The sequence below is a fragment of the Pangasianodon hypophthalmus genome, chromosome 8 (genome assembly GCF_027358585.1).
Source record: "Pangasianodon hypophthalmus isolate fPanHyp1 chromosome 8, fPanHyp1.pri, whole genome shotgun sequence".
Lineage (NCBI taxonomy): Eukaryota > Metazoa > Chordata > Actinopteri > Siluriformes > Pangasiidae > Pangasianodon > Pangasianodon hypophthalmus.
In genome coordinates this window covers 7030423-7058244 of record NC_069717.1, presented here as the reverse complement: position 1 = coordinate 7058244, position 27822 = coordinate 7030423, and the positions used below count along the sequence as shown (strand labels likewise).

The 27822-nt window shown below is 39.3% G+C and overlaps 1 protein-coding gene across 1 annotated transcript; it reads left to right on the top strand.

Moving 5' to 3' along the window:
• Nucleotides 1–71: 71 nt before the first annotated feature.
• On the top strand, nt 72–11555 carry fxn (frataxin). Its single transcript, XM_026928579.3, has 6 exons — nt 72–264; nt 2339–2413; nt 2715–2800; nt 3634–3754; nt 9308–9405; nt 10433–11555. Exons 1-6 carry the CDS (start codon nt 139–141, stop codon nt 10569–10571), a joined length of 645 nt encoding a protein of 214 aa, XP_026784380.1. The 5' UTR covers nt 72–138; the 3' UTR covers nt 10572–11555.
• The last annotated feature ends 16267 nt before the right edge of the window (nt 11556–27822 follow it).

The window sequence follows — 27822 nt, the reverse complement described above, 5'->3', positions numbered from 1 at the left end:
TTTCATTAAAATGCCGTGTTGTTGTTTTTTTGGGTGACTCTTATTTTGAAGGCTGCTCGCCTGACAGATGATTCCGGTTTTTCCGGTCTCGACTCGTCAGACCATGCGCGCGCGTATTGCAGGGCTGCATCCTACAATATGTCAAGGTTAACAAATAAAGCTCGCGGTGTGTGTGTGTGTTTCCTGACGAGTGGGTGGAAATGTCCTCAGCGTGTGTCCACATCATCTTCACTCGCCTCTGGAGGGAGGAGAAAAGAAGTAAAGGTGAGTAAAGGAAAGGAGAGGACAATGTCTGCTAGATTCTGAGGAGGATGAACTGCCATCAGATAACAAGCACGAGACTGAAACATTCAGCTAGTGTAGATAAAACAGCAAGCTACCGAAGATGACCTGTTTACAGAAAGATATGTTTGGAAACATTCTCTTTTTTCAGGCTATTAACACTTCTTGTGCCTAATTAGAGTTTAGATTACACCCTGAGTTGCCAGTCCATTATTTTTTACACTTGTCTTGAATCTCACCTGATTGCCATTTGATCAGGGAAACCTGCACCCATGTGCACCATGCAGTTCACTGTAGCCTACAGGTTCCTGACCCTGGTCCTGGAGAACCTCCTGTCCTACACATCTGAGTGCTTTCTCTGCTCCCAACACCCCTGATTCAACAATTAACACCTGGGTTGAATCAGATGAGCAAGCAAAACAATAAAATATGCAGGACGGGGGTTCTCCAGGGCCATACTCCTCTACAGCCTGAGTACTTCACGTCACGTCAAGTAGGTTATTGTTGTCATTCTGTACAGCTTTTATACATTGGAACAAATTGCAGTTTCTCCAGGACCATGATGCAGCACAGAACAATACCATACCACACTGCACAGGACTACATAAAGTGAGGATACACAACAGTGTGAGATGAGTGCACAAATAACAATACATACACAGGTGGAAAAGCTAGTGCGACAATTGTCTGTAAAGCACTGTGTTGAATGTTCTGGATATTCAGGAAAGAAGCTGTTGTGAAGTCTGGTGGTGGTAGTACGGATGCTCCGGAACCTTCTGCCAGATGGCAGGAAAAATGGTAAAAAGTCCATGAGAGGGATGGGAGGGGTCGTCTACAATACCCGTGGCTTTACGGATGCAGAGGTTGTTGTACTCAGGTGGTGGATGATAGTGTTGTGTGTAGCTGATCCCTGTGCCCCAATTTCCTCCCAAACCACAAACACGACCATGATCCACCACCCAAATGATCCACCCCATGATCCACCACCCAAATGATCCACCTCATGATCCACCACCCAAATGATCCACCCCATGATCCACCACTCAAATGATCCACCCCATGATCCACCATCCAAATGATCCACCCCATGATCCACCACCTGATGAGAGGTGATCCTCTGCTGCTTGCTATCGACTGGACGGTGAGAGAAAGACGGACTAAACATGCATCACAAATGGTTCATTCATTTATTTTCAGTAAGCGCTTTATTCTGGTCAGTGGATATCCCAGGAACACTGGGGAGAAAGGAGAAAATACATCCTGAGGCACACACATTGACACCTAGGGGCAATTTAACGTAGCCAGCTCATCTACTGGCATGTTTTTGGGAGGAAACTCGAGAACCTGGATGAAACCCACACGGTTTCGTAGCCGAGCTCAGGATCGAACCATGTTCAGAATAGAAGCGCCGACCCTGGAGGTGTGAGACAGCTGCAGAACAAAAACCACGGGCTACAGTTATCAACCTACAAAGTGCAACTAGCTGAAAAGCTGATCTCTCTCCCTCCCTCTCTCTCTCTCTCTCTCTCTCACTCTCACTCACTCATCATTTCACACCTGACTAGTTTACTACTAATGTAATAACTGCATTAGTGGTGCCGGAAATGCATGAGCATGGCATCTCAGACGTCTTGTCTTGGATATGTTCTGTATTTGAAATGAGACAGAGGTTCATGTAAGTAATGTGAGTCGTAATTTCTTGTTAATTAAACATGGTTTGGTTTCAGAAAGTCTGTGACTCTGTCTTTAATGAAGCCATTTTTAATTCTTCTTTGTTTCAGGGACTTTTTGCTTTCAGTTTTCTTTTTCAATTTAGTGCAATATAGTTCAGGTACGAATGCCACAGCTAAAATAAAAATGATCCTCTCTGACACCCAGCTGGTTTTTCCAGATACGTCTGATCTCCTAAAATGAGTCGACTCCTTTAATAGATTTGAGCTTTACTATCGGTTCAGTTCCTGTGTGATTCATGGATCTTAAATAGCCGTAAATTCAAGCTGATCTCTCTTGCACATGGAGCTGTTTGGTGCTAATCTGTTTTGCTTTTCTTTTACAGGCAGGATGTGGATTTTATAGCACTAACTCAGCAAGGCCAGAGTTTAATCCAGCTGCTTCATGGGCCACCAGAGCTGTAAGAGTAACGTCCATGTAGTAATGAAGCCGTACACTCTTATATCTATTAAGATGCTGATGAAAAGCGAGTCCGGCTTTATTTTAGCCGTCTTCATCATGTGCTGCAGTTGTATAGTAATGCATGTATGGAGTGCATTTTCATGCCTGAGTTAATAAGAACATATTTTTCTTTGATTATTTATATAGATGCTAATAACAGTATTATAAAACCTATTATAATTTATGCCTGAATAGACAAAGTATGTGCAAAATTATTTGATAGTGCAATCTGAAATGGACTCCATTTCTTATTACTTCAGTGGACGGATGTTGCACATGGACACGTACAAAGAAGAGGACTTTACTTGACCGTTCCCCTTGCAGAAGAAAACGCACTTCAGTCCAGGTAAATCAGTGCATGGCTTTTAATCCCTATCACATATCTCACAATCACTTAAATCTGTAAATAAACTTGAAATATATAAAATAAAGTATTCGCAGTTTTTGTTCCTCGTATGCAGTAGGTCTGTGCACATAGATTTCAGCATGGGAAAGTTACAAACAGACCACATACTACACTATATGGCCAAAGGTTTGCGGGCACCTGAGCATCACACTCCAGATTTAGTCTCCTTTTGCTGTTATAATAATCTTCTGGGACGGCTTCCACTAGATTTTGGAGTATGGCTGTGGGAATTTGTGATCATTCAGCCACATTAGTGAGCATTAGTGAGTTCAGGCACTGATGTCAGGCGAGGAGGTCTGGTGTGCAGTCGGTGTTCCAGTTCATCCCAGTGGTGTTCAGTGGGGTTGAGGTCAGGGCTCTGTGTAGGACACTCGCGTTCTTCCACTCCAGTCTTCTCAAACCATGTCTTCATGGAGCTCGCTTTGTGCACAGAGCCATATTGTCATGCTGGAACAGGTCTGAGCCTCTTAGTTCCAGCGAAGGGAAATCTTTATGTTACAGCATACAGAGACATTCTAGACAATTGTGTGCATCCAACTTTGTGGCAATGGTTTGGGGAAGAACCACATATGGGTGTGATGGTCAAGTGTCCACATACTTTTGACCATATAGCGTATATATTCCTGCATGGGAAAGTTACATACAGACCACATACTACATGGACTATGTAGCTGAAATGGACATACAGCAAATACCCCTGATTTAAATGTTAAATGGCCCACTGTGTCATGCTTTGTGTTGTTTTTTTTCTCCCCCTCTGTGTTGCTTGACAGGGAGCTGCCAGAAGCCATCTACGAGAAGCTGGCCGATGAGACGCTGGATGCACTAGCAGAATATTTTGAGGATCTCACTGATGAGAGCTTCACTGCGCCTGACTATGACGTGGTGTTTTCTGTGAGTAAATTAAAAAAAAAAAAAACCTGATATAATTAAGGAAGCGCTTCTGTCCTTCACTGCATGATGATGTGTGCACTTTATCTAAATGTCCACATGGTGCCGCTGTCGATCTACAAATTTAAGTCTAATGACCCAGGGGGAGTGTACTGGCCACTGTTCTGCGACATAGCATATTTTTTTCTCTTTTCTTATCTTGATCACACTTTTCATACATGAAAGGAAGTACAGCTTCAGGGTGTACTTCCTTTGGGAGTTGCTCAAGGGCAGTGTCGCTTTTAGATCTCCAGCTACAGGCTCACTTCTGGCTGCCTCTGTCAGTCATAATACACTTTTATGACATAATTGTTTTTATTCATTATTTTTTTAAATAATTAATTCTCTGATTGGAAGCCGGTGAGTTGTTAAAATTTTGTATTAAACATTTAAAACTTGATTTTTCAATTTTGAATTGAAATTTTGTTAAATCAATTATTTATGTAGCCATTAAATTAAAATATTATTGAACTCCGTTATGATACAATGCTACATGTATACATCATGAAATATACTGTGTATCTTAAAAATGTCTTCTAGTATTGTGATATGATATTTTTGTCATATCACCCATCCCTAACCTTGACCCTGACAGTTCATTCCTAACACCTAATCCATATATTTTTTAAACATGTGCAGTTTTGTGCATTTTATATGAACTAAAGCTGCACAATATGAAAAAAAAAATACTTTGCCACATATTAAAAACCTCTTGTGTTGTACAGACTGCTGTTCCTCTCTAGTCGCTATTGATTCTTGATTCAGGTCAGTCAGAGCTCAGCAGGTGGTGTGTAAAACCAGGTCAGATTCCAGTGCATCTGAGGAGAAACATGACTTTTCTGACCCACTAACAGGCCACTGAGATGAGATTTCATGATGCAGGCCGTAAATGGGACACTGCTGGTTATAGACTGGATACTAAAAAGCAGAGTTCAACAAGTTAAATTAACAAAATTAACAATTTCTTTTTTTTTTTAATGCTTTATGGTTAAGTCACAAACTCATTCACTAATTTATGCTGTTTGTGCAGCATACGTTTTTTTATTTATTTTTTATTTTTTTATAGATTAAATGTGGCATCCCAAGTATGAGAATTAGAAATAGCTAATAGATTAATCATGCAGGAGCGGTTTGATCAGGGTTGCCAGATTAGGCTGTATTCTCCAGTATTTGCTATTTTTAATTATTTTGTGTTGACAAACATGGTCTTGGCCTGGTAACTGTGATCTGTCAGTTAAAATCTAAAGCTGGTTTACGGTAAACTGAGGCAGGTTTTTCTGCTGGAAAGACATCAGGCAAGACATTACTTGATCTGTGTTGCCTACATTTTTGTCCTGGTACCATTTGATTCATACTTATGCATGGTTTTGGCAATGCTGGATTAGAATTGTATGCAATTTACTATGAAAATAATTGTTGATTTGTAAATAACTGATAAAGTTAATTCTTTTATTTAATTAAATTTCAGTCAAAATCCTAATTAAAAGGCAAGAAAAATGAATCTAATTTTGTGCCTTAATTTTAAAACCAAGAGCTTTTAAAGGAGGAAAATATGGGATTTCGCTTTTGGTTTTCATCCTAAATTGTCCTAAAATTCCATGTCGGACAAGAATTTTCTGTCTTGTTGCATCTCTGCTTAGTCTGCTTAGTTAATAAAGATTTTTCTGGCTGTTTCGGGTCAAAACTGTTGAGTTTACATGCATTTTATGGATACTGAATTTTAGAACAAGGCTTTAAAAATTGAATGCTGGCCTTTTTCCACATTTTCTCATGGAAGTGGAGGGTTTTCCTCTCTCTGTGTGTGTGTGTGTGTGTGTGTGTGTGTGTGTGTGTGTGTGTGTGTGTGTGTGTGTGTGAGAGAGAGAGAGAGAGAGAGAGTGCAGTGACCCTTTTAAGAGAAGGTTTATCACAAACAGGATGTTTCTGTTCAGCTGTTCTGAGGTAATGCATGTCTCTTGCAGGATTTATGAAGGGACAGTGTTGAAGAATGCAGCATGTCAGGTTTTGTAGTAGATGCAACTCAATAGAGTGCCACAGCACAGATGTTATTTTCTGTTGCAAGTCTTGTGCCTTGTAGTACATTGACTCATTTTTAGCCTCATCTCACAAAGCAGGTCAAAAGCGCATGTCTAAAGTCACTGTAGAAACATATTGTGATCATTTTCCTGTATTCACACTGCTCCTGACACAGTCTAAGACCCAAATTGTTTTTAAAGGAGACTTTAATGTCTGTGCTGTTTTATGGCTCGTAAGTTTAGCTTGACTTGCCATCATCCCGGCATTGCATTAATGTGATATCAGAACATGTCCAGTGTCGCGTCAAGCACATGACCTGCCATATAGAGTCTGTCAGCTCCGTCTCCTTACTGACAGCTACTATCAGGAAGACTGATTAGCTTTCCTTGACACGTTAGTAAGCGGTGCACCTGTGTTTTTGTCCATCCGGGGGGAGAAACAATCAAACTCACAACGGTCTCCAGAAATTGTGTAAACGTGTGTAAAATGTCAAAACTGAGCACGTTCAATGGCTAAGGAAAAAATTAATTTTTATCCAGGCCTGTGTGGAAATAGGAAATAGTTTGTTTTGTTTTGATTTTAATCTATAAGACATTGATTCCATATCATATGGATTTTTTTTAAATTAAATTGCTTTGAATTTTTATGTTTATTGACTAAATTCTAAGCTATATAATTTATACCACAGTACTGTTGAACTCTTGAATCTAATTGGTCAGAAGGTGTTGATTAATTTGCTAAAACAGCAGCTCTGACAGTAGTTCAGGCTGTAAGGCAAATTACAGGTTTATATTAATGCACTAACATGTTAGCATTTCTTTTGTAACAGCTCATTCATGTGGACTTGTATAATGGATCACCTACATAATCAAAGATGTACATAATCTGCAAGTTGTATTAATCCATATGTTTTCCCACATAGGAGAGTTTTCAGGACAGAGGACTTTACTGTTCCTGTGTTTTATTTTATTTTAACAATCTAGAGAGAGAGAAAGAGAGGCTACTGAGGGAACAACTGTTTGTAACATAAGTGATAACAGGAACTGACCTGTCTTGTGGATGTTCCGCAACCTTAAACGTAACTATAAACAGTTAAAAAGCATAATATTTCAGTCATTAATGAAATAAATGTTGTCATCATTGGCTGTGGTATAAGTGGAATAAAACACTTAGGGATGTGCAGTTTGGGGTGTTAACACATCACACCACCCCGCTGTTGCTTATTTTCCTATAACAGCATGCCCACAAGTGTTTTATTCCTTACTTAATTTATGAGAAGCTTCTTTCTGATCACAGGGATCGCATTCCTATTTCACAATGAAAAATGAAAACGAGCCAAATAAAAACAACTTAAAATCCGTACACCAGTCAGAGCTCTCACCCGCTGAACCCCGAAGGCCTGAACCCCGAAGGCCGTATCGCGATTTGCAACACACAATGCCTTAGTGCATATATATCGGTTGTATTTGTTGTTTTGCTTAACTGTAGCTATGAAAAATTACATTAAAATAGTTGAAAAAGGGTTTCCATCTGTGTCTTATTCCAGAAGTTCAAGAAAGACTTTGCAAAATAGAAGTCTGCTTATTTTTTCCAAAAAGGATAGACATCATAAAATTTGCAATCATAGACACATGACAGTGATATGTGTGACCTCTGGGATTGACCTAGTACTGACATGGATGTGAGGATTATCTCAATGACTGCGAAAACTAGACCAAATTTGACCAAGATGATGAAGTGAAGCAGACCAAGAGCTGAACCTTGAGGGACGCCTTGTGTGTCAGGAGCAGAGTAAGATTTCTTCCACCCAGTGGATCCATAGTGAGACCTGCCACGGAGATATGAAGCAAGTCAAATAAGCTGTGTGAATAGGTGTACTCCTAACACACTCTTGCTTGCACCTTGGTTTATTGCAGTGGCTGGTGGAAGTGTGATGTGTGCACGGTGTGCTGACAGGTTGATTGGTCGTTCACACCCTCTGTCCTCCCTCCTTCTCATCCAGATAAATGTCAGAGAGGGAGTCTCCTGTCAGCTCCCGTGTGGAGGCGTGAGATTCTGCACTCACATCCCCCAACCCCACGTCGCAGCCAACACACACTGCTGTTCCCTATATAGCGCAAATGTTCCACGCGATATGAAAGGCGCTAGATCCTCTCTTGCCTCCCGTCATGTCGCCTGTAGTAGGATGATTTAATAATGCTGTCAATTTTTAAATCATACGATCCGACAGCTGCTTTTCTGAGCCGACGCTGAAGCATATTCCCATTTCAGCAGCTCTCTCTCTCTCTCTTCGTCCAAATGGCAGCAGGAGGACTTGTTCGAGCATAAGCACCTCTTACACACATACACCTCTTCCTTTTCCTGGCTGTTGCATGGCACTAACTGGAAGTGACTTACTCTGTGATCAGTCATTCCCGAAATTCGATCACCTCATTGAATTTTCACCTCAAGGATGTGAGGAGACGAATAAATCTTCGTCCTTTTCCCAAGGAAAACTCTTTTAATCAAGTCTCTCCACAGGTGTGTAATGGAAATGGGTTCATCAGGAATCCATAACATGAGTCGAGCCAGGGTTTGGAGAGATGGCCTGAAGGCACATGAGCAGTGATGTTAATTAAAAGAAATGTAATAGATGCTTAAAATCATTTGTCTTCTTGTATTGTGTTTTGTATAAGAATAAATTGAATAAATGAGCAGTACTGTGAGGTTTTTTTTTTCTTAGTCCAAATTAGCGGTGCAACACAGTGTTATTTGTATCTGTTTAGTGCTCTAAATATCCATATCTGTATCCATATTTGGGATTTAACCCCAAAGTGGGATTGGCCTAAAACCTTTTTTGTTTCTTTAATTAAATATGAACGCTACCACTATGCCCCAGAGGTAAAAATATCAGCATTGTCAGCATGATGTGCGAATTCTGGCCCTGACAGTTCCTCAACCTCAGCTACATCACTTCAGTTCATAATTGTTCTCAACTATTATTAGTATCAGTATCATCAGTATCAGTATTATTTGTGTTCGTACCTGCCCATGATATTTTCTAATGAATGTAGTTGGTTCTATTTCTTCAAATATAAATAAACTAGTAGCCTAATTTAAACCTCCGCCTTAAACCCTGAAACTGAGCTTCATATCTGACTACTTGTGTACACCCACCTGAAAGTAGAAACCTTCCGTTCATATGACTTTTTTTTTATTGCGTCCTGCGGGATTTCCAGTCCTGGTGTGCACCTAGTCTCATCCAGATGCCCTGTGAACCTTCCTGGCAAGCTTTCCCAAAAAGAAAGCTTACTCACTCTAAACTAGTGACTTCAAACAGATTAAAGCAAAATTTCACACCGGAATTGCTAATAATAAATGAAAAATAGGAGGTCAGGTAATAAGCAAATGCTCTCATCAGCACCTTCGACTCAGTGTTAGCATACGGACATGAAGTATTCCTTTAAAGTAATGTGTTTCCTGAAGTAACCTTTATCTTCATCATCTTTCTGCTCTCCACAGAGTGGTGTCCTGACTGTGAAAGTAGGAGCTGATCATGGCACTTACGTCATCAATAAACAAACACCCAACAGACAGATTTGGCTCTCCTCTCCTATAAGGCAAGCAAATCTGCTTTTTATTTTCTGTGCAAAGCTCAGCCTGTTTCTCTCTGTTTCAGAAAAGAATTATGAAAACGTTTCCAGAAATAATCTACAGCATTACGTTCATGTGCACCGTCTAATACGTTTCTATAGTAACAACTAACCCTGGGCTTAACTAACACTAAATCGCGTAATTAAAAATGTATAATGATTGATATGGTGAAGGTTTCTGAAGGAGGTTACTTAGAATTTTTGGAAGGAGTCTCCAGTGTCAGCACTTTCTAACACTCAGAAGTAAAGCTGCAATTTTTCTGACATGGGAAATTCTTTAGAATGGACAGCTTTCTCACTAATGTGACAAGCTGTATTTTTTTCATATTAACTCCAGGTGATAACAGGAACTAACTTGTTTCTCAGACGTACCACAACATTAAATGTAACTATAAATGGATAAAAATAAAAATGTGTCGTTCTTTAATAAGTAATTATTAGCTTTGACAGATCGCGGTGGTATAAGAGGAATAAATGACCTTGGAAAATGCTGTTATTGGAACATGTAATAACTCTGCTTCACGTCAGGCTGCATTACACCACCCAGTCATTGATTATTTTCCTATAACAGCATACTTCTAAGTGTTTTATTCCTTACTTAAAGCAGGTCATTCAGTTCTTGGTGTTGCAGCTGCAAGATATAAAGGGGAAAGTAGGAATGCACTGGTCTCATTTTTGCCATTTTTCTTATGATACTTATTTCAGAGGTCTGACTATGGGCTGATACTTGATACTGACATTCTCACAGTAACTTCTGCAAGCTTCTGTTACCAAGTTATGCGAAACATCACAGGCATCATGGCAACAAACTTGAACACGTCAAGGTTGCTAGATCTGTCGTACATCAGTAGATCTAGTATTTCGAGCCAGTGCTGGCCCTTATATGAATTTAATGCAGCCTTTTAGGAAACATTATTCTGCAAAGCCATATGTTGGCATATCCTGTCATCTAGTGATGATTCTGCATTGTTTTTTTTGTTTTGTTTTTTTGCAGTGGGCCGAAACGTTACGATTGGACAGGAGAGCGCTGGGTGTACGCTCACGATGGCATGGCCTTGCACAATCTGCTCTCTAAAGAGTTATCTGCCATCTTTCAATCAAATATGGACCTGTCACATCTCCTCCATTCTTGAAAAGGACTAGAGGACGAGGAAACCACCAGCCTCGTGTCTTACTTTCAGGAACACAAATATACAAGCAGAAATGGACAGATGTGACGTTCACCATTGCTCTTCCTTCAGATCAGAAATATTTTATTGACTCGTACTACTATATCTTCTGAAGAAAGACCTCTCCCTTTCCTCCCATAGTGAAGATGTTTTTTTGTTTTTTTTAAATACAAAATTTAACTCTTGACAAGTGTTCTCGGAGCATCTGGCAGTACAAATCAGCTCTTAAAGTGCGTTTATTACACCTGCCATCATTTAAATACCGAGGCCAAATTACTATTCATAGTAGCATGTGGATTCAGTCGGAACGTGTTCATTCAGTAATCGTTCTATTGTAGTCATCAACCCCTTTAAGCACTGCTCTCTATTCAAAAATCCACTTGTTCATTATGGCGTAGGGTCGAGAGTGCTCTCACAATCCCTGCCAGTGAATCTGGTTGGATTACATTCGGATTAAAAAGGTCATTTTTGAACGGCGCACCAGCAATGAACGAGACAAGAGAGCACTCTTTGTCATTTGGGGCTATTAAGTCAATGCCAGTAATTTAGAGATCTGGACATGGCTAGACTGCAGGCAGTGGAGTGGAGACTGGAGAGAGGAAGAGGGAGGGGATTATTAAAAAAAAAAAAGCTGTAGAAGTGCTGATCAGAGCTGACTCTTCTGACTCTGGGTCTGACTCTGAGGTTTGTTTGGTGTTTGTTCAGTACGTTATTTCGGTATTAGTGTGGGACATATTTAAGTATGGTAATTAAAGGTCTGTAATTAAAGAATCAGTCCATCAATCAGCCAATAAATTCAAGGCGTGTGCTAGTCAATATGTACCCATGTTACACTTAAAGCTGTGAGTCATCCTCATCTATAAAACGTTTTTTTATTTTCAATTTGTGTTTGCACAGTATGTTGTTGATGAATATCTGTTCATGAAAAATAAATTATATTCTTATTAATTCCTGTAATGTGTTATTTTAAAAAAGGTTTTTTACTGCCTGATATGCTGTTGGACCTCCACATGCTGCCAAAACAGCTCCAATCCCCCGAGGCATTGACTCTGCAAGACCTCTGAAGGTGCCTTCTGGTATCTGGCACCGAGATGTCTGCAGCAGATCCTTTAAGTCCTGTAAGTTGTGAGGTGGAGCTGCTGCGGATTGGACTTTTTGTTCCAGCACAAGGGAGTTTGAAGGCTGGGGCAACACCACAAACTCTTCGTCATGTTCCTCAAACTATTCCTGAACAATGTGTGCAGTGTAGCAGGGTGCATTATCCTGCTGCAAGAAGCCGCTGCCTTTGGGGAATACTGTTATCATGAAGAGGTGTACCTGGTCTGCAACCATGTTTAGGTAGGTTGCACGTGTCAAATTGATGTCCACGTGAATGCCTGGGCCCAGGGTTTCCCATTGTCCAGATCATCACTTTCCCTCCACTGGCTTGTCTTCTTCCCACAGCGCATCCTGGTGCATCACTTCCCCAGGTAAAGAGCGCACACATACCTGGCTTTCAGTGTGACGTAAAAGAAACTCAGTGGACCAGGCATCCTTCACTGGCCGTGTGCATTGATGACCCTTTGGCGCCCAACACCCTGTCCCGTTCGGTTTGTGGTTTGCTCCTCCACACACCACTGTCAGTAGAGACTCGCCACTGCTGACCGAGAGCACCCCACAAGCTTTGCCGTATCAGAGATACACCGACCCAGTCATCTGGCCATAACAATTTGGCCCTTGTCAAAGTCACTTAGGTCTTCACACCTGCTGTTTCTCCCACATCCAATATGTTGACTACGAGAAAGAAACTATTCGCTTGCCATCTAATATATCCCAGACCTTAACATGTGATCATTATTCACGTCATCTATGAGCGGTCATAACGTTTTCTCTCATCTGTGTACATTTACATATGTATTGTTCAGGAGGAGTATGATTGTCACTCCAATTGAATGGCAATGATTACTTTTGGTTTCTTTATACCACAGCTCTGTTGAATTCTTGATTCTGATTGGTCAAAAGGTGTTGGTTAAATTTCTATTACAGCAGTCATGATAGTAGTGAAGACTCTATTTCAAATCTCAGGTTTATATTAATACACTTGTTCTAATATGTTATCATTTATGAAAAGAACATGAAAGATAAAAAAAAATGTGGAAGGAGATTCCACATGTACCTTTTGATATTTCTGACCTGGGAAACTCTTGAGTACAGAAAGCTTTTGCCATTTCTCTGTAAAATGACAAGCTGTTTTTTTTTTTTTTTTTTGTCTTATTAACTTAAAGAGAGAAAAAAAAACAGAGGCTGGTGACGGAATGACTACTCGTAGCTGTTATAAGTGAGCTAGCTTGCTTTTTGGACATTCCACAACTTTAAATATAACAATACACAAAAGTGTAATGTATTGTTCTTTAATTAAGAAAAAAAGTAACAGTTGGCAAACTACTGTGGTGTTAGAGGAATAAAACACTTCAGGACATGCTGTTATTGGGAAATAATCAACATTATGATTGTGACTCCGCTTTGCGTTGGGTCTCATCACACCATCCCATCATTAATTCTTTAACTATTCTAGCATATCTCAAAGTGTTTCAATCCTTACTTAACAGCTTGTACTGTCTGTTCAGCTAATAACAATATGGAGCTGACATTTTATGTCTGAATGTCGTTTCTTTATTCACAGCCCAGTATACTTCCACACCCGCAGGTAAGACTCCAGCCTACACAAAAAAAAAAAAAATCCAGACAGCTTTTATTGACCTCCTTTGTACAAACAGGGATATGCAAATCCGTCATGGCACTTGTAGCACGAGGCCAGAAATAGCACAGGTTTCCATGGGAACGGTTTGTATCCTTTCCCCCCCCACATGTAATGAGGTCTCACCAGTTTTAGCTTCAAACTCATCAGCCCATTATTACACTACTACCAGTGAAAACTGGCATGAAAAGATCAGCTGAATCCCGATTTTGTCTCTAGTATCTGTCCATGTTGGGCCAGAATTGGCAGAACTATTGTGCTAGGTCTGCAAATGTCTTTTTTATATTAGATTTCTAAATATGGCTTTGTCATGTATACAGAATAAAAGATATAGAAGTAGTAACAACAAATAAAAAGTGCTAAAAACCCATAGAATACAGAACAAAGTATGTTTCCAAGTATGATGTTTCCCTCTTCAGTATCAAGTTAATAGCTGTAAATGCTCTTCTGTAGAATTGCTCATCATTTAAACAGGCTCTTCTTTTTATCCTCTCAGTGTAGACCCGCACTACACCACATCCCACTTACCACAGTCACATTTAACCTTGAACTGTTTTCTTTTAAAGGTTGCTTCAGTTGCAGTTTTCATTTAGCAGAATCGTACACGTGTCATCTGTGTTTCACCAATGTAGCTTTTGATTTGTTGACATTATTTTGCTTTAAACCAACTAGATCAGCCATGGGGCAGTGGAAATGGCCATGGCTCATCTGATGGCAGATGAAATCAGCCTAATCCTTGTTTGCTGATAACATATTGATCCTTCCGTGTGATGAGCCCAACAACATTATCCTTCAGATAAGATCACAAGGAGAAATAGGAGAGACAAACTCTAGTGGTGCCTTTGAAGACGAATACGCCGGAGTCTGTCATAGATGAGAAATGAATATCTCCAAATTACAGGCAAATGGATGCAGTTTGTCTTCAGTCCTGTTCCAGCACTAAGATTAAACTCCGTTCCTGTTAATATTCTCTCTGATTGATGTTTTTAGTTAATTTATACTTTGACATTTGTAAAAATGCATGCAATGATACAGCACTGGAAATTGCCTTGATTGTGCTCTGTTGTGAGTGATTACGTGTTTCGGGGGTGTAGGAGTCCTGGAAATTTCAAGGTTGGCAGCTAAAAAACTGCCATTTTACCTCTAATTATTAATTTATTTTTTTATAGTATAAATAAACAATTTTTAGTGGAGCTGCAGGTGACGATCTGCGGGTCCAAGCACCTTTCTTGAATAGCACCCCTAGAGGCCAGTTCTTGCCAATTTACATAGAGCATTAAAGAGACCATAGATGAACATACTGTTAATCTTTGTGATGGTAGCTCATGTAACCATATATTTATATTTATGCATCTTAGCTGTGCCACACCCCCAGTGCTGCTGGCACCAGTGCTTAGTTAATTTCAGCTGTATCTTGCTCTGTTTTCACTCAAGTGTGCATAAAGATTTTGCATCTGTATAAATGCAAATGCTTCATTTTAATTTATTTGCTATTTGCACTACTGGTGGGATGCTAAGTGCATTTCCTTGTGTCTGTACTTGTACTCTGACAATGACAATAAAGTTGAACCTAACGTAATGTTGAGTGAGAAGGGTTGCTTTTTTTTAAATAAAGTCCATATTTATGGATTTTTGCATAAATTACAAACATTTTCCGGGTACTTGTAATAATTAAGAAACATCTGTAAAAGTAACTCATGAAATGACCTGCTATCATTTTGAAGTAAGGGTGTGCAAATTTTCCTCCAAACTATTTATTGTGTATAACAATAGATATTTTGTTTTTTATATTTCTTGTGTCCTGAATGATGTTTCTACTGTAACTCTACTCATATTGCTTTTATTTATGTTTAGTTGAACTAAGCTCAGTTAATTGAAAGGAACTTAAGTTAATTAGTACTAAGTTTTGGATGGTTTATTTTGATTCCTTGAGCATATTTTGCACAATCAAGTATCTAAGAAGCTACGTAGATTTACACAGTTGCATGAAACCAAAAGTATTATGGGCTGTATGCAGAGTTGGTGACTTAATGTTACATCAATATTTACTTGGACAAAGTTGCTCGTATTCAGAGACGGGTTACACAGCTGTGCAAGTTGATTTACTGGGTGTGCCATTCAGATTATGCAAATCACCTGCATAGTTCACACCTCACAACTTTAAACACAAGCACTTGCCTTTAAATTACGAATAATAGGATAATTTCCATATTAAATTCTCACTATGCATGCTCAGAATGCAAATACTAAGATATGGCCCTACAGCTTATTATTTTCAGGCATTTCTGTTTTCTTCCTGAATGTCTATGAAACACATCTGGATAATGTAAACTTGTACCTAAGAACTGCTGCTCTGATCATAAAGACTGTCCTGTGCTCATCCCAGGACTCATACTGAACACCCTCTGAACACACTTAAGACTGTTTATCTTTACTCTTCTGCACCTGTATGCTGTAATGATTTATAATCCTACTATCCAGTGTCACCCAGAAGAGGATGTGTTCCGTTTTGCGTTTGGTTCCTCTCAAGGTTCCTTCTGTAATGTTTCCTTGTCTCAGTCATCTCTGGCTTGTTCATGAGGGATCTAAATCAACATCTGGATTTCTATAAAGCTACTTTGTGAAATGTCCATTGTTAAAAGGCACCATACAAATAAAATAGGATTGAATTAAATACATGAGCACATCTTCATATAACTGCTTCTAATGACATAAAATATTTAGCAAGGATAGCAAGGAAAGTCTTTAGATTTTAAATTTAATGTTTGAAGTGAAACTACAGTAAAATCAACTGCATAATTGCCAACTTTCTGGTATAATTCTGACTTCAGATGTTGGGACACATGGTGTAGATTACTGCCATGTTTAGTAACATCAATTGACTGATCTTTTAGGTGTAGCTGGTTTTCCAAGATGGCTGCCTGCGTAATAATACAGTATTCAGCTACACTGTGAAATATGTTCAGTTAATAAATTGTAAGTTAGTGTGTCATAAAACACATCATTAAGTCTGTGTGATATTTGTGAAGGATATTTCCTGAAAAGGTTTTGGGTATGATAGAACTCCATTATCTGTTAACTGAATTAGCCTCAAAACTCCAGTGGAAAGTAATAGAGTTGTACACCAAACATGTCGTTGCTGATGGATGACATTAAGTGTAAGCTGAAAAATTTGTAAATTTGATATTTTTGCCTACGTCCTTTCTTAAGAGATCCATTACCTTAATATACCTGTGTTATGCAGTGGTAGCCCTGTGTGTGTGTGTGTGTGTGCATGGGGCGACAGTGTGTGGCGGATGTTAAAAAACAGCCTGAAAGTGGCTATTGGTGATATAAATGGGTCCTCTGGCACACAGCTCTAAAAAGTAATGGAGATTCATAGAGCTGTCACGCCATTCTGAGGTATTTGACTCATGGGATTTTGCCTTGCTTTCCAAAACAAAACAGAGGTGACACTTGTACAGGAGTAAACACACATACACACACACACACACACAAATACACATGAGTGTAAAGGGTACATATACATACTGTACATGCAAGGTCATTTACCTTACCATAGGTTATGTAAATAGGTTAGGTTGTGTAACTGTTAAATTTCACTGGCCCATGAAAAATAAATTGCCTGGTGCAGTTGATTAAAACTCTCGCTTGTCATGAGTATTGATGACTTGGAGGCATCGTTCAGGAATAACAGTGACCCTCTCTTGACTTATTTATTATTATTACTACTTAGTTTGGATGGAAACTTATGATAGTGTTTGTATACATTATCCATTTATCCATTTTATCCTTCAATCAAAACGTCATTCTTTTATAAATAAAAAATTGTAGTTGCCAAGAAGTACAATTTTTTAGTTATTAAAGCACAACGAATTATGTTTTTTTTTTATCAATATATAGTTACATTTAACGGTGCGGAATGTCGGAAAAACAAGTTAGTTCCTGTTACCAGTTTTTATAACAGCTGTAAACAGCTGTCATTCCCCTCACCAGCCTCAGGTTTTTCTCTCTTTTGAAGCTAATAAGAAGAGAACTGTAGCTTGACACATAATTGAGGAACCACAAAGAGCAAAGTCCTCCATCTTCAAGACTTTAACTGAGGCAGAAAACTTAAAGGGACAGCTTTACCTTGAAGTTTTAACTGAACGAAATCTACACGTCTCTTAACAGAAAGCATCACTAGTACAACATTTCTACGTTTTTTTTTGTTTGTTTGTTTGTTTTAAAACTCTCTTCTTATTATTAGTCTTAGATTATGTGGAGCATCCACTGTACACGTCCCTTATTGGTTTCAACAGGAATGATAATACATTAGACTGCGCATATAAATATAAACCTGTGGTTTGCCTTGCAGCTGGAACTACTGGCAGAACTGTTGTCATAGAACATGACTCAACAACTTCTGACCAATCAGAATCAAGAAATTAACAGCGCTGTGATATAAGAGCACCAGTCTCAGGCTGTATTTCATGATTAGTCCCAAATTAGTTCATGTCAAAGCTTTGACTCCACGGTTATTGCTTTTAAAGCCCTGAATAAAGCCCTTATTCTTAAAGCTTTAAAGTAATATTTCACTCGAAGACAATCTCATACTCTTTAATACAGGTCATGCTGATTTCCTTCCTGATTCACGGTTAGTATCTAAAATGCTGTGTTATGTATGATTATTTTAATATAGTAAAATTTTTATTTCAGGTACTCGCTGTCACTCAAGGGTTGTGCAAGTGATATTATTTTTTGTGTTGCTCTTGAGGTGAAGGTGGACCTCATGTTCACGTGCATGTGAATGCTATCTGAAGCTGCACGTGAAACAGGTCATATTACAGCGATTCAGCCAGTTCATAGAACGGCATCTTTCCCAGGGACGCAGTATCCCCTGGCCCAGTGTAGCTGTATCAATGGGGTCATGCCCTCCACCCTAAGACCAGCCAATAATTTCTCCTAAATTAGTCTAAACTTTCAGCCCTCTTAGTCATTCAGCTTGGGCCGGTCAGTAGGGTCGAGTCTCCACTGCTGTTTTCACTTGCGGCAATGGCGTTCAGGTGATTCTCTCCTTGACACCACACTCATGCAGTCCTTAGTATCAGATATAATTTTATCAACTGTTAAAACTCATAATCTGACAGAACAGGAAGTTAAGTGTAACCCATTTTCAGTAATAATAAGAGAGATCAGCCCATGAAGTGTGTGCTCCAACTATTTACCCACTACAGGGCAGGAGCATTGTGACAAGGTCACCCCTATCTCTAATTCTGTGTTCGTACTGGACTCGCTAATTGATTACTTAAGGTTGGTCACTAATGCTAATTAGTGTTAATGAATTTGCTTTTGACAAATTTACCTGTGTCGTCTAACATTTTGTAGTCGTGCATGAGCGCACATGGAGAATATATGTATTCTCAGCTCAATACGCTAACCCTGTTTGTATAATGCATTGTATAATTTCCCTGTGAGGGTGCATTCATTAGATTTAGTAAAAGCACTGCATGGGTGCAGGCTGGAGAGCTGAGCCGAATACAGAACACTCTCATAAACCTGCTGACTGCCAGCAAGAGGATCATGACTTATAATCAAATGTCTCTTTCTCTCTTCATCCATCTTTTTCTCTGTGCTTTCTGTCTCTTGGGCATCTAGAAGTGACCTTGCACATAACAATCAAGCTTTGCCTACAGTTTAGCATGGACATCAATTTAAAGAACTCTGAACATTTATTAACAGGTTTTTAAAGATGTTAAAGGAAACCCAGGGACCTGCGCTATTCACATTTCATGACGTAGGTTTCAGTGGTCTTTTATTTTTGTTAAAATCTTATATAAGCGTGATTAATCTACCCTTACCTGGAACGAGTGTTTTAGCCATGACAGTCTCACATTGAGTGACATTAGTTGGGGGCGATACATTTTGCATTCAGTTCATTTCAGTCTCAATTGATTTTCCATATAGTATGTGTTTGTCAAGCTCCTGATCTCTTTTAGCCTTAAATCAAACTGTCCTGAATTTCCACTGGGACTATAGGAAATGTCCTGTAATGGCTGCCTGACTACTTACTGTTGGATTTATTTATTTATTTTAGTTGTCACGTTTAACTCATCACAAGCTCTGACATTTAATTCTGTGGAAGTTGTAGATTAGAAATCTAGCTGATGTGGCTCTGGATCCACCGCCACCCTGACCAGGATAAAGCTGAATGCATGAATGAATGAATGAATGAATGAATGAATGAATTACCATGTCACATTTGATATGCAAAAAACCTGACACATTTTATGTGGTCCATGTTCAGGATGTGCTTTTCCAACAACACTTGGATACATATATACTGTTAATCATCTTTAAACAACACATAATTCTGATAAAATGCATTATATTATATTATATTATATTATATTATATTATATTATATTATATTATATTATATTATATTATATTATATTATATTATATTATATTATATAGATATCTGAAGAATGGTGAATGTATGTGAAAGTATGTATTTGAAATACTAAACTATTTTCCATAGAATTTCCCCTGTTCTCATCCCTTCACAGCTCTTTCATGGTGATGATGAAATCCAGTTTTCTCCTCCTGCTGTAAGAAAACGTAATCCATTCGTGCAAGCTGCCATCAAATAATTTCATTTCCAAGACTCACGCTGGATCAGAGCCCTCAAACCCTCCTGCTCTGACAAGAGATTATAATGTGTTTGCATGTTCCTTTTTATGTCTGTGTGTGTGTGATTTTTATTGGATGGGTTTGGGATTTCGCTGCACAAGTGCAAGACCACTTGTGTTCGTCTGGCAGTCTTCCTTTCCCTGACACGCAGTTTTCCTCTGTAAGGCTGCTTGCATGTTCTCTCAGATGTTAAATGCAGGGAAGGGCACTTAATGCTGGAGGATTACAGAGAAAGGAGACCTGCATTATCTCTACAGGCTTAGTCCTCTCCAGACACCCAGTTCACTTCAATTTGTTTAATGTCATGTCTGAGTTATGTAAGAGTGACGTTTATTTAAATCTCCGAACTAATCTGTGCACTTTTGGTTTGGAAATATAGTCAGATCAGGGATGTAGTCTGTAATGGGCACAAACTGAATCTAGATGGACACCTGGCGATGTTACTTTACCTGGAATAAGTGCAGTGAGACAGATAAGGGTGGCTTTCAGAGCAGACAGACAATTTTAACCTCGATTTCCATAAGACAGACAGTTCAGAGCAACTAGCCAGCTCAAGATGAAGTATAAGAAGTTCTTCCCGGTGATGCAGGCAGCTCTTGGCATCGTGCCTCTCAACAAACGCGAGCTTCTTCCTCCTCCACGAAGACTCTGGAAGTCACACCAGTAAGTGCTTGTTGTGTAGCTATATATTTGTGTGTGTGTGTGTGTGTGTGTGTGCGTGTGTGTGTATGCGTGTGTGTGTGTCTGGAGCCAGCAGGTGAACACAGAAAGTTAATGATGGTTCAGAGCCAAGCGCACACAGATGCACTGCTGAAGGAGGAGAAATGAGCTCCATTCACGTCTCTATTTATAGAAATGGTTGTGTGTATTCCATTCTGAAAATATGACGATGAGATCACCTTGAGACTGATGCTGTCATGCTAGCTGGTCATTGACAGAAAATTGTGTTTATATGGGTTTTCATTGTGTGTTGTAGGACATGTAAATTCGCATTTGTACGAGCTGCAACATTTCAGATGTAGAAAAAATATTGATAATAAAAAAGTGGACTATACTCAATGTATGTCTTATGACTATATATAGTATTTACCATTAATAATCTTTAAACAGACACCATTTTGAACACTGGAATATGCCCTGGATGGGATGCCAGTCAATCACAGGGCACCATGCACACATACATTCTGACCTATGGGCAAACTAGAATAGCCAATTCACTTACCGCCATGTTTTTGTGAGCTTGGAGGAAACCAGAGAACATGGATGAAACCCACAAGGACACAGGGAGAACCGGACAGTAACGCAAGCTCGGGATCGAACTGGGAATGCTGGAATTGTGAGGCAGCAGTGCTGCCCACTGAGACTTTTTAGATATTAATTTAATAGATATTAAGTGAAATGTAACAATTTTAGTTTAGCAGACTGAATTTCTTTTGGTTCCTTGAACATTCGCTCTGTTATCTGAATTTAAACGTAACATTCATTAACATCCCCACAAGATTTTTAACACAAACATTTCCATAAAGCTAATTATGAAGCAAGTCAGTATTACATCATGTATTTTCGGAGCAATACAGGAACATTAAAAGGGGGAGGTGGGGATGAATTCAAGGGCCCTGAGTAGACAAAGGTTCCAGAAGGAACCAAAAACTGGCCAGGGCAGGGGCCCGGAACAATGAACTGTCTGCAGGCCTGAAATGTGTACTAGCAATCATGGAATTGTGTGATCAAATGAAATTTTCAAAATTTAAAGGTGAATCCAAGATATGCCTGTCTTTCCAGCTATGAGAAAACTGTTGCTAAGCAACTGGGAAATATGGATGCTAATGACTGAGGGTAGCAATTTAGCTAGCTATCACAGAGCCATGAAGTAAAAGCAGGGTGATGCTAGAAACAAGACTGAACTCTTAGGGATATCTACATGTTAGGAAGTTTCTAAGACTTTTACAACAAAAATTACACTGTGATAACACTTACCATAAAATGCAAATGAACCATATTAAGAAACATCAACATTACATGAGGAAAGTAGCTAATACAACAACCTAATCCTAATGTCCTTAGCTGGATGGTGAGTGGAAGGTCTTGACTAGTCGTGAGAGATGGTGTATGACTGTGAAAAACATCTTCCCAACTTCACACCTGTCTCATATTCCACAACTGAGGTGGCATTCTTGTATTAAAAATACATATAAAATATATAAAAATACACTTTATTTTTTATGAAATAATTTTTCTAACATTGAATCTAAGAAAGCATGTATTTAAACATTCAAAAATATATTAACCTTTTTCAGGTAACAATCTCATTTTTTCAGGTTGCTTTGCTCTTAAATGAAGTAACAGGGCTTGAGGGCTTATGGACATTTTGGAAGTTAATAATTTACTTTCAGGCTAGGATTTGAGTAACAGGGTTGTACGTTCAAAGTGACCTCATCAGTCTATATCAAAATATCAATGAAAAAAAAGAAAAAAGAATGAAAGAACTTACTTTTCTTCTTCCCATGATCCGCAGGAATTTTGGATGATGCAACTTTCTGTTAAAAATGTGACTTGTGGAATATATCAAATATTCCATAAGGGTGAATGTTTTCAGGTAACAGAACTGAGCGAATGTTGTACATTTTTCATAACCTGTAATGGATGACTCGTGGTTTCAAGCATGAGATGTGAAATGGATTCACACATGAATGCAAAACTGCAGATTGTCAAGTATATTAATGATTATATTTCCAGGTAAAGTGTAGTTATAGTTGGCCGGGACACTTTTTTCTATATGTTACAGAGGCTTTTTTAATGTTTTTATTATTTTTAATGTTATATTAGAATGTTGTGAAGGACACATTCCGAATGTTTCAATGTCTTTTGCCTTGACTTTACGCGCATATTTGTAAATGCAGTATGGGACAGTGGGGCATTTGAGTGGAATCACCCCTTCTGTCTGCCACCCAGACACAAGAAGCACTAGAGGGATGAAAAGCAGGCAAATACAATTAACAATTCTATGTAGTCGCTGAATAATCAATCGTGAGGTGACAGAAGCAGAGCGGTTTGTTCGCAGCTGCATGTGTGAGCTAGGGCGAGAGGATGATAGTGTGAAAGTGTCTTGTGAATGCTCACTGTGCGTCCTAGAAGTCTCCTTATCATACCACAAGCTGAGGAAAACAGACGGAGACGCCCTGTAGAGTGTGTGTTGGGTGTATTCATGCACATGTGGATGGGGAGTGTGTGTGTGTGTGTGTGTGTGTGTGTGTGTCTGCTTGTTGACCAGGTCTTTGGCTGCACCTGTTGTGTGTGTGAATGTGTGTTGGGGACTTAGGTCCAATAGCAAATAGCTGAAGAAGCATCTTTCTCTCTTCATCCTCCCTCTCTCTCTCTCTCTCTCTCACACACACACACACACACATTCTCTCTCTCTCTCTCTCTCTCTCATTCACTCTCTCACTCACACACCCTTACTCTCCTCTCCTCCCTCACACTCCTCCCTCTGTCCTCGCTCCTCTTTCATCACTGCCTCACACTCCACTCTGACAACACCAGGCGACCTGTACCTCTCCTCCTTCTTTTCTCTTCTTTCTCTCCATCTCTGTCTCACTTGGAGTCATCCACCATGCGTTTGGGCATCTCAGGCTTCATCACGGATATCCTCAGCACCTCCAGCAACATCTGCTTCTGCTGGGCCGACGGCAAGGTAGTGACTCTCCTCTCCTCCAGTCTTAGAGGAGACGAGCAACTTCACCTCTGTCTCTCTCTCTATCTCTCTCTCTCTCTCTCTCTCTCTCTCTCTCTCAGAGACGCTCAGTGTCTCCCACTGTTTGGAGTTTGTTCGAGTGAAGTCATGTTTGTGGCTTGCTTGTTTGCTGTTTTTGCTGATTGCTTTTGGTATGGCATTACAGTTTGGGTGAGAGATGACATTATTTATTTTGCGTGTATGTGAGAGAGTGTATGTGTGTGTCTGCAGGGGGGCTGAAGGCAGTCTTGGCAAGCGTGGGTGATTTGGTGTTGATGTGAAATCAGCAGTAGCTTCATGTCACGGCATGTGTCCTGGGTGAGAAAGAGGCAGAAAGAGAGAGGGAGTGATGAACACTGAGTCAGGCTAAGGAAATGACACATAACTCTTCAAGCTGCTTCTTAACTTCACTAGACTCTAAGTGGTTCCTCACTCTAAACTCTAAACGGACTCTGTAGGGAATTTTTACACTTGCGCTTTTTTCTGGATTTGAGATGATTCTGAGCAAAAAATTTCGGTCACGTGTGAAATTTGTTCTTGAACCTGGTGAAGTCCAGGAAACTGATCTCTGGTTCACCAGAAAATGCTAAACTAGACTTCTCATCACTTGAATTCTAGGCAAACCACATGTGAAAGACGTCAACTCCCAGGACCCGGCTTTACGGGTCCACAAAAGACACGGAATTCCTTCTTAATATACTGTTCAAAGATGGTATTTTGAACACAAGTGACTATAGCTGTTATGAGCAGCTTTGACTAAAAGGTTTCACTTAAACCACTGACTAGCATTGAGAAAAAGTAAAGAAACAGTACTTAATAAATAAATACTAAATTACTTGGAAGTGGATTACTTCACATTAATTGGCCCTAGGTGTGAATCACTATGTGAATGTGCTGTGATGCCTTGTGATGTACTGGCGATCCATCCGGGGTGTATTCCCGCCTCATGCTCAGTATTCCAGGGATAGGCTCTGGATTCGCCACAAATCTGACCATGCTGATTGGATTAATAGAAAACGAACACACAAATAAAAGAATAAGAACAACAATTGTGTGGCATGTTGCAAATATTTCAAGCACTGAAGAAGTGCAGGTGATAAAACTGTGCAATTTGTGGATCGATAGTAATTTGTTTGTGTAAGAACAAACCTACAAGGATGATGCCTTCCCCTTAAACAAACCCAGGGTACCCTTAATCAATCAGGTATACCCCTTAATCAAAGTTTTGCAAGCTAAACTATATTTATTTGGTATTTGTTCTGATGAAGGGCTTTACACTGCACACTTCTCGGCAAAATATTGCACCAAGGTCAACTTTGTTGAAGCTTGACTCTGAAATTTGTCCAATATCGGTTGAATTGGTTGCATTGACTTCTGAAGGTATTGCCCTCTTTATTGCAGTGCAGACAATCTAAAATGGAAGATGCACTAATTTTAGCGCTGTGTAGGCATGAGATTATAAATGATACTTCCTGACCAGACTGTAAATTATTCTATAATAAAGTGTGCACGTTCTGTCTGGAGGCTGGATTACATGGTTTCTGTTTTTTAATTTTGTTATTTTTTGCTGCATATGGTGGATGAGTTACAGTAGCTAGCTTGCTATCAACCAGCTTGAGCAGGTAGCCAACAAATTTCCCAAGTGGAATAAACCCACCATGTTTTCTCCTTCATATCCCTCATTTTTCTCAGAAGAAGAAAGGCAGAGCTAAGAGTACTCTGACATTTTCTCAATCTCACCATGACAATTCTAGCTGTAGCTAGCTAAAGCCTTTGCCACTCCTATTTTGCAAATATCTGGTGTGACTGCAGCTATAAAGTAGTGTCCTTTTGTTTGCTAGCTGTGCTAAGGTAAAAGGCGTTGCTATTCCATGTGCTCGCTTTCTCTCAGTTCCTGTACGACTGTTAGCTAATTGCTGGGATTGGGATGGTATTAAATTCAGCATGCGGCTATTGACTGGGGATTGTGGGAATGATTTGTTTGTTGCTTTTCTCATGCCCTTACTGGTGAACATGGCAAGCTCTGACAAGTACTACATCACTGCTGGCCTCCCAGTTATATTTTCTTTGTGGTTCTGACAACTGAAACACAGCCACACAAAACTGTCATTATATCTGATGGTTTAATTGATGGTTTTGTCCAGCTCCCTTTTTGGAAAAGCTGCTAATTATTGTGTTTACCTTACAAAGCTTTTGCGATTATACTGTATGCTGTTGTTACTTTTGACATTGTGTAGAGTTGATAATGTCATAATTGTATTGTGTAAGCCAGGATAAGGTGGCATACTTCATCCCCCGCCATCTTATATGACCACCATGAAGGCACGTAGGGGGACATACTTCTTTTTCTAATCAGTCTGTCCGGGCAGTGTTACCAAATCACTTCTACAGATTATTGCTCTTGTATTGATCGGGTCATTCGGACATGCAGATCTATGGCTCAGCCGTTAGCTCCATGTTAAGAGTGGAGTTGAGTATGAGTAGGTCATCTCCATTATGCTGGAGCTCCGAGTCCTGTATGGTTCTCTCACATCTCAGGAAACCTCGGTCCTAACTACTGACAGGCTTTGGGTGGAGTGCAGCAGAGACAGTCTCCAATTTTATAAAATAGATAGATAAATAAATATATCTTCAGTTTCAGGGGAAACCCTTAAAGATTAAACGTAGAACCCTCCCAGCTAACAATTTTAGGTGAGTAAAAGGTTTTCTGAGTGTTATCCTTTACAGTCACACAAACCTCACATTTGAAATTTACACTTTTGTTTTCTGACACTTCCCACTTCCCAACTTTCATACAGTTTTCAGATGTAGCACATGCATTTTTATTTCTCACATATGGTTTTGCCAATGATTCCATTTTATTTATTATGTGATTTTGTGTTTCTGTTGCCTCGTACCTCCGGGTTTGGAGGTTTGAATCCCGCCTCCACTCTTTGTGCGTGAAGTTTGTATGACATGACATGCACCGTAGGCTGACTAGCATTTCCAAATCGTCTGTAGAGTGTGTGATTGTGCCCTGCGATAAGCTAGCACCCCATCCAGGGTGTCCCCCGCCTTGTGCCCCGAATACCCCGGGATAGGCTCCAGGCTCCCCCATGACTCTGTGTAGGATAAGTGGTGTGGAAGATGGATGGATGGATGTGATTTTGTAGATCATTTGTTTATTTTCAAACATTCATTTTTCACGTGATCACATATTATTCACACAAATTGTCAGAGTTTTTTTTGAGCACATGTGCAATTTCAGGGCACAACATGTTGAAATGCACCTTTATGTGTGATCACTTGTTACTCACGTGTGAAAAATATGATCATGTGCGATGTGATTTTTTTCCAGTAGGGGAACATCTGGTTCTGAAAATAACAATCAACCTGTAATGTCTTCTAGATAATCCAAATGTCTGAGACCACATTGAAAATCTGGGATTTTTTTCATTTAATATTGAAAAAAATTAAGGTTTTAGAATTGTGAAATATTTAAAACATAGAAAGCAAATGTTTAATATCTTGAATATTTAATATTCAAGATTCTGCACTATTTCTAGGTTCCTATTGAACTGTAAGCAAATTTGTGATATTGACCATGTTAACTGCTTTTTACAAATAGTCAGATTTTCCTCATGCCTAATCTCTTCTATTGAAGCATGTGTTCAGATGACACTCCAATGGATTTGAGCTAAAATGGATCATCATTTTTTGCACAAACTTGTTGAGTCCATGCCAGCTCGAGTGCACACTGTCATTAAAGCAAAAAGGGGACATAGCAAATACTAAGAAACTGAAATATGTAAATATTTCAGAGAGTCTAATTTTCACTCCAAATTTTTTGTATTAAATTAGAAAACAATGCAAAATAGAAGCATTTCACTAATGATCTCAGACTTTCAGACCCTACTGTAACTGTAACATTTTCATATGCATTAACATTTGTTAGTTTATGTCTGACTGGGAATGTAGTGTGGGCAATATTTAAGAACATTGTGAAGCGAAGCTTCATTACAGCTGATGCTTTTACAACTTTTGAAGCGTTATAGTCTAAACTTTTTAGAACAAGGTGAATACTTGCTGAACATT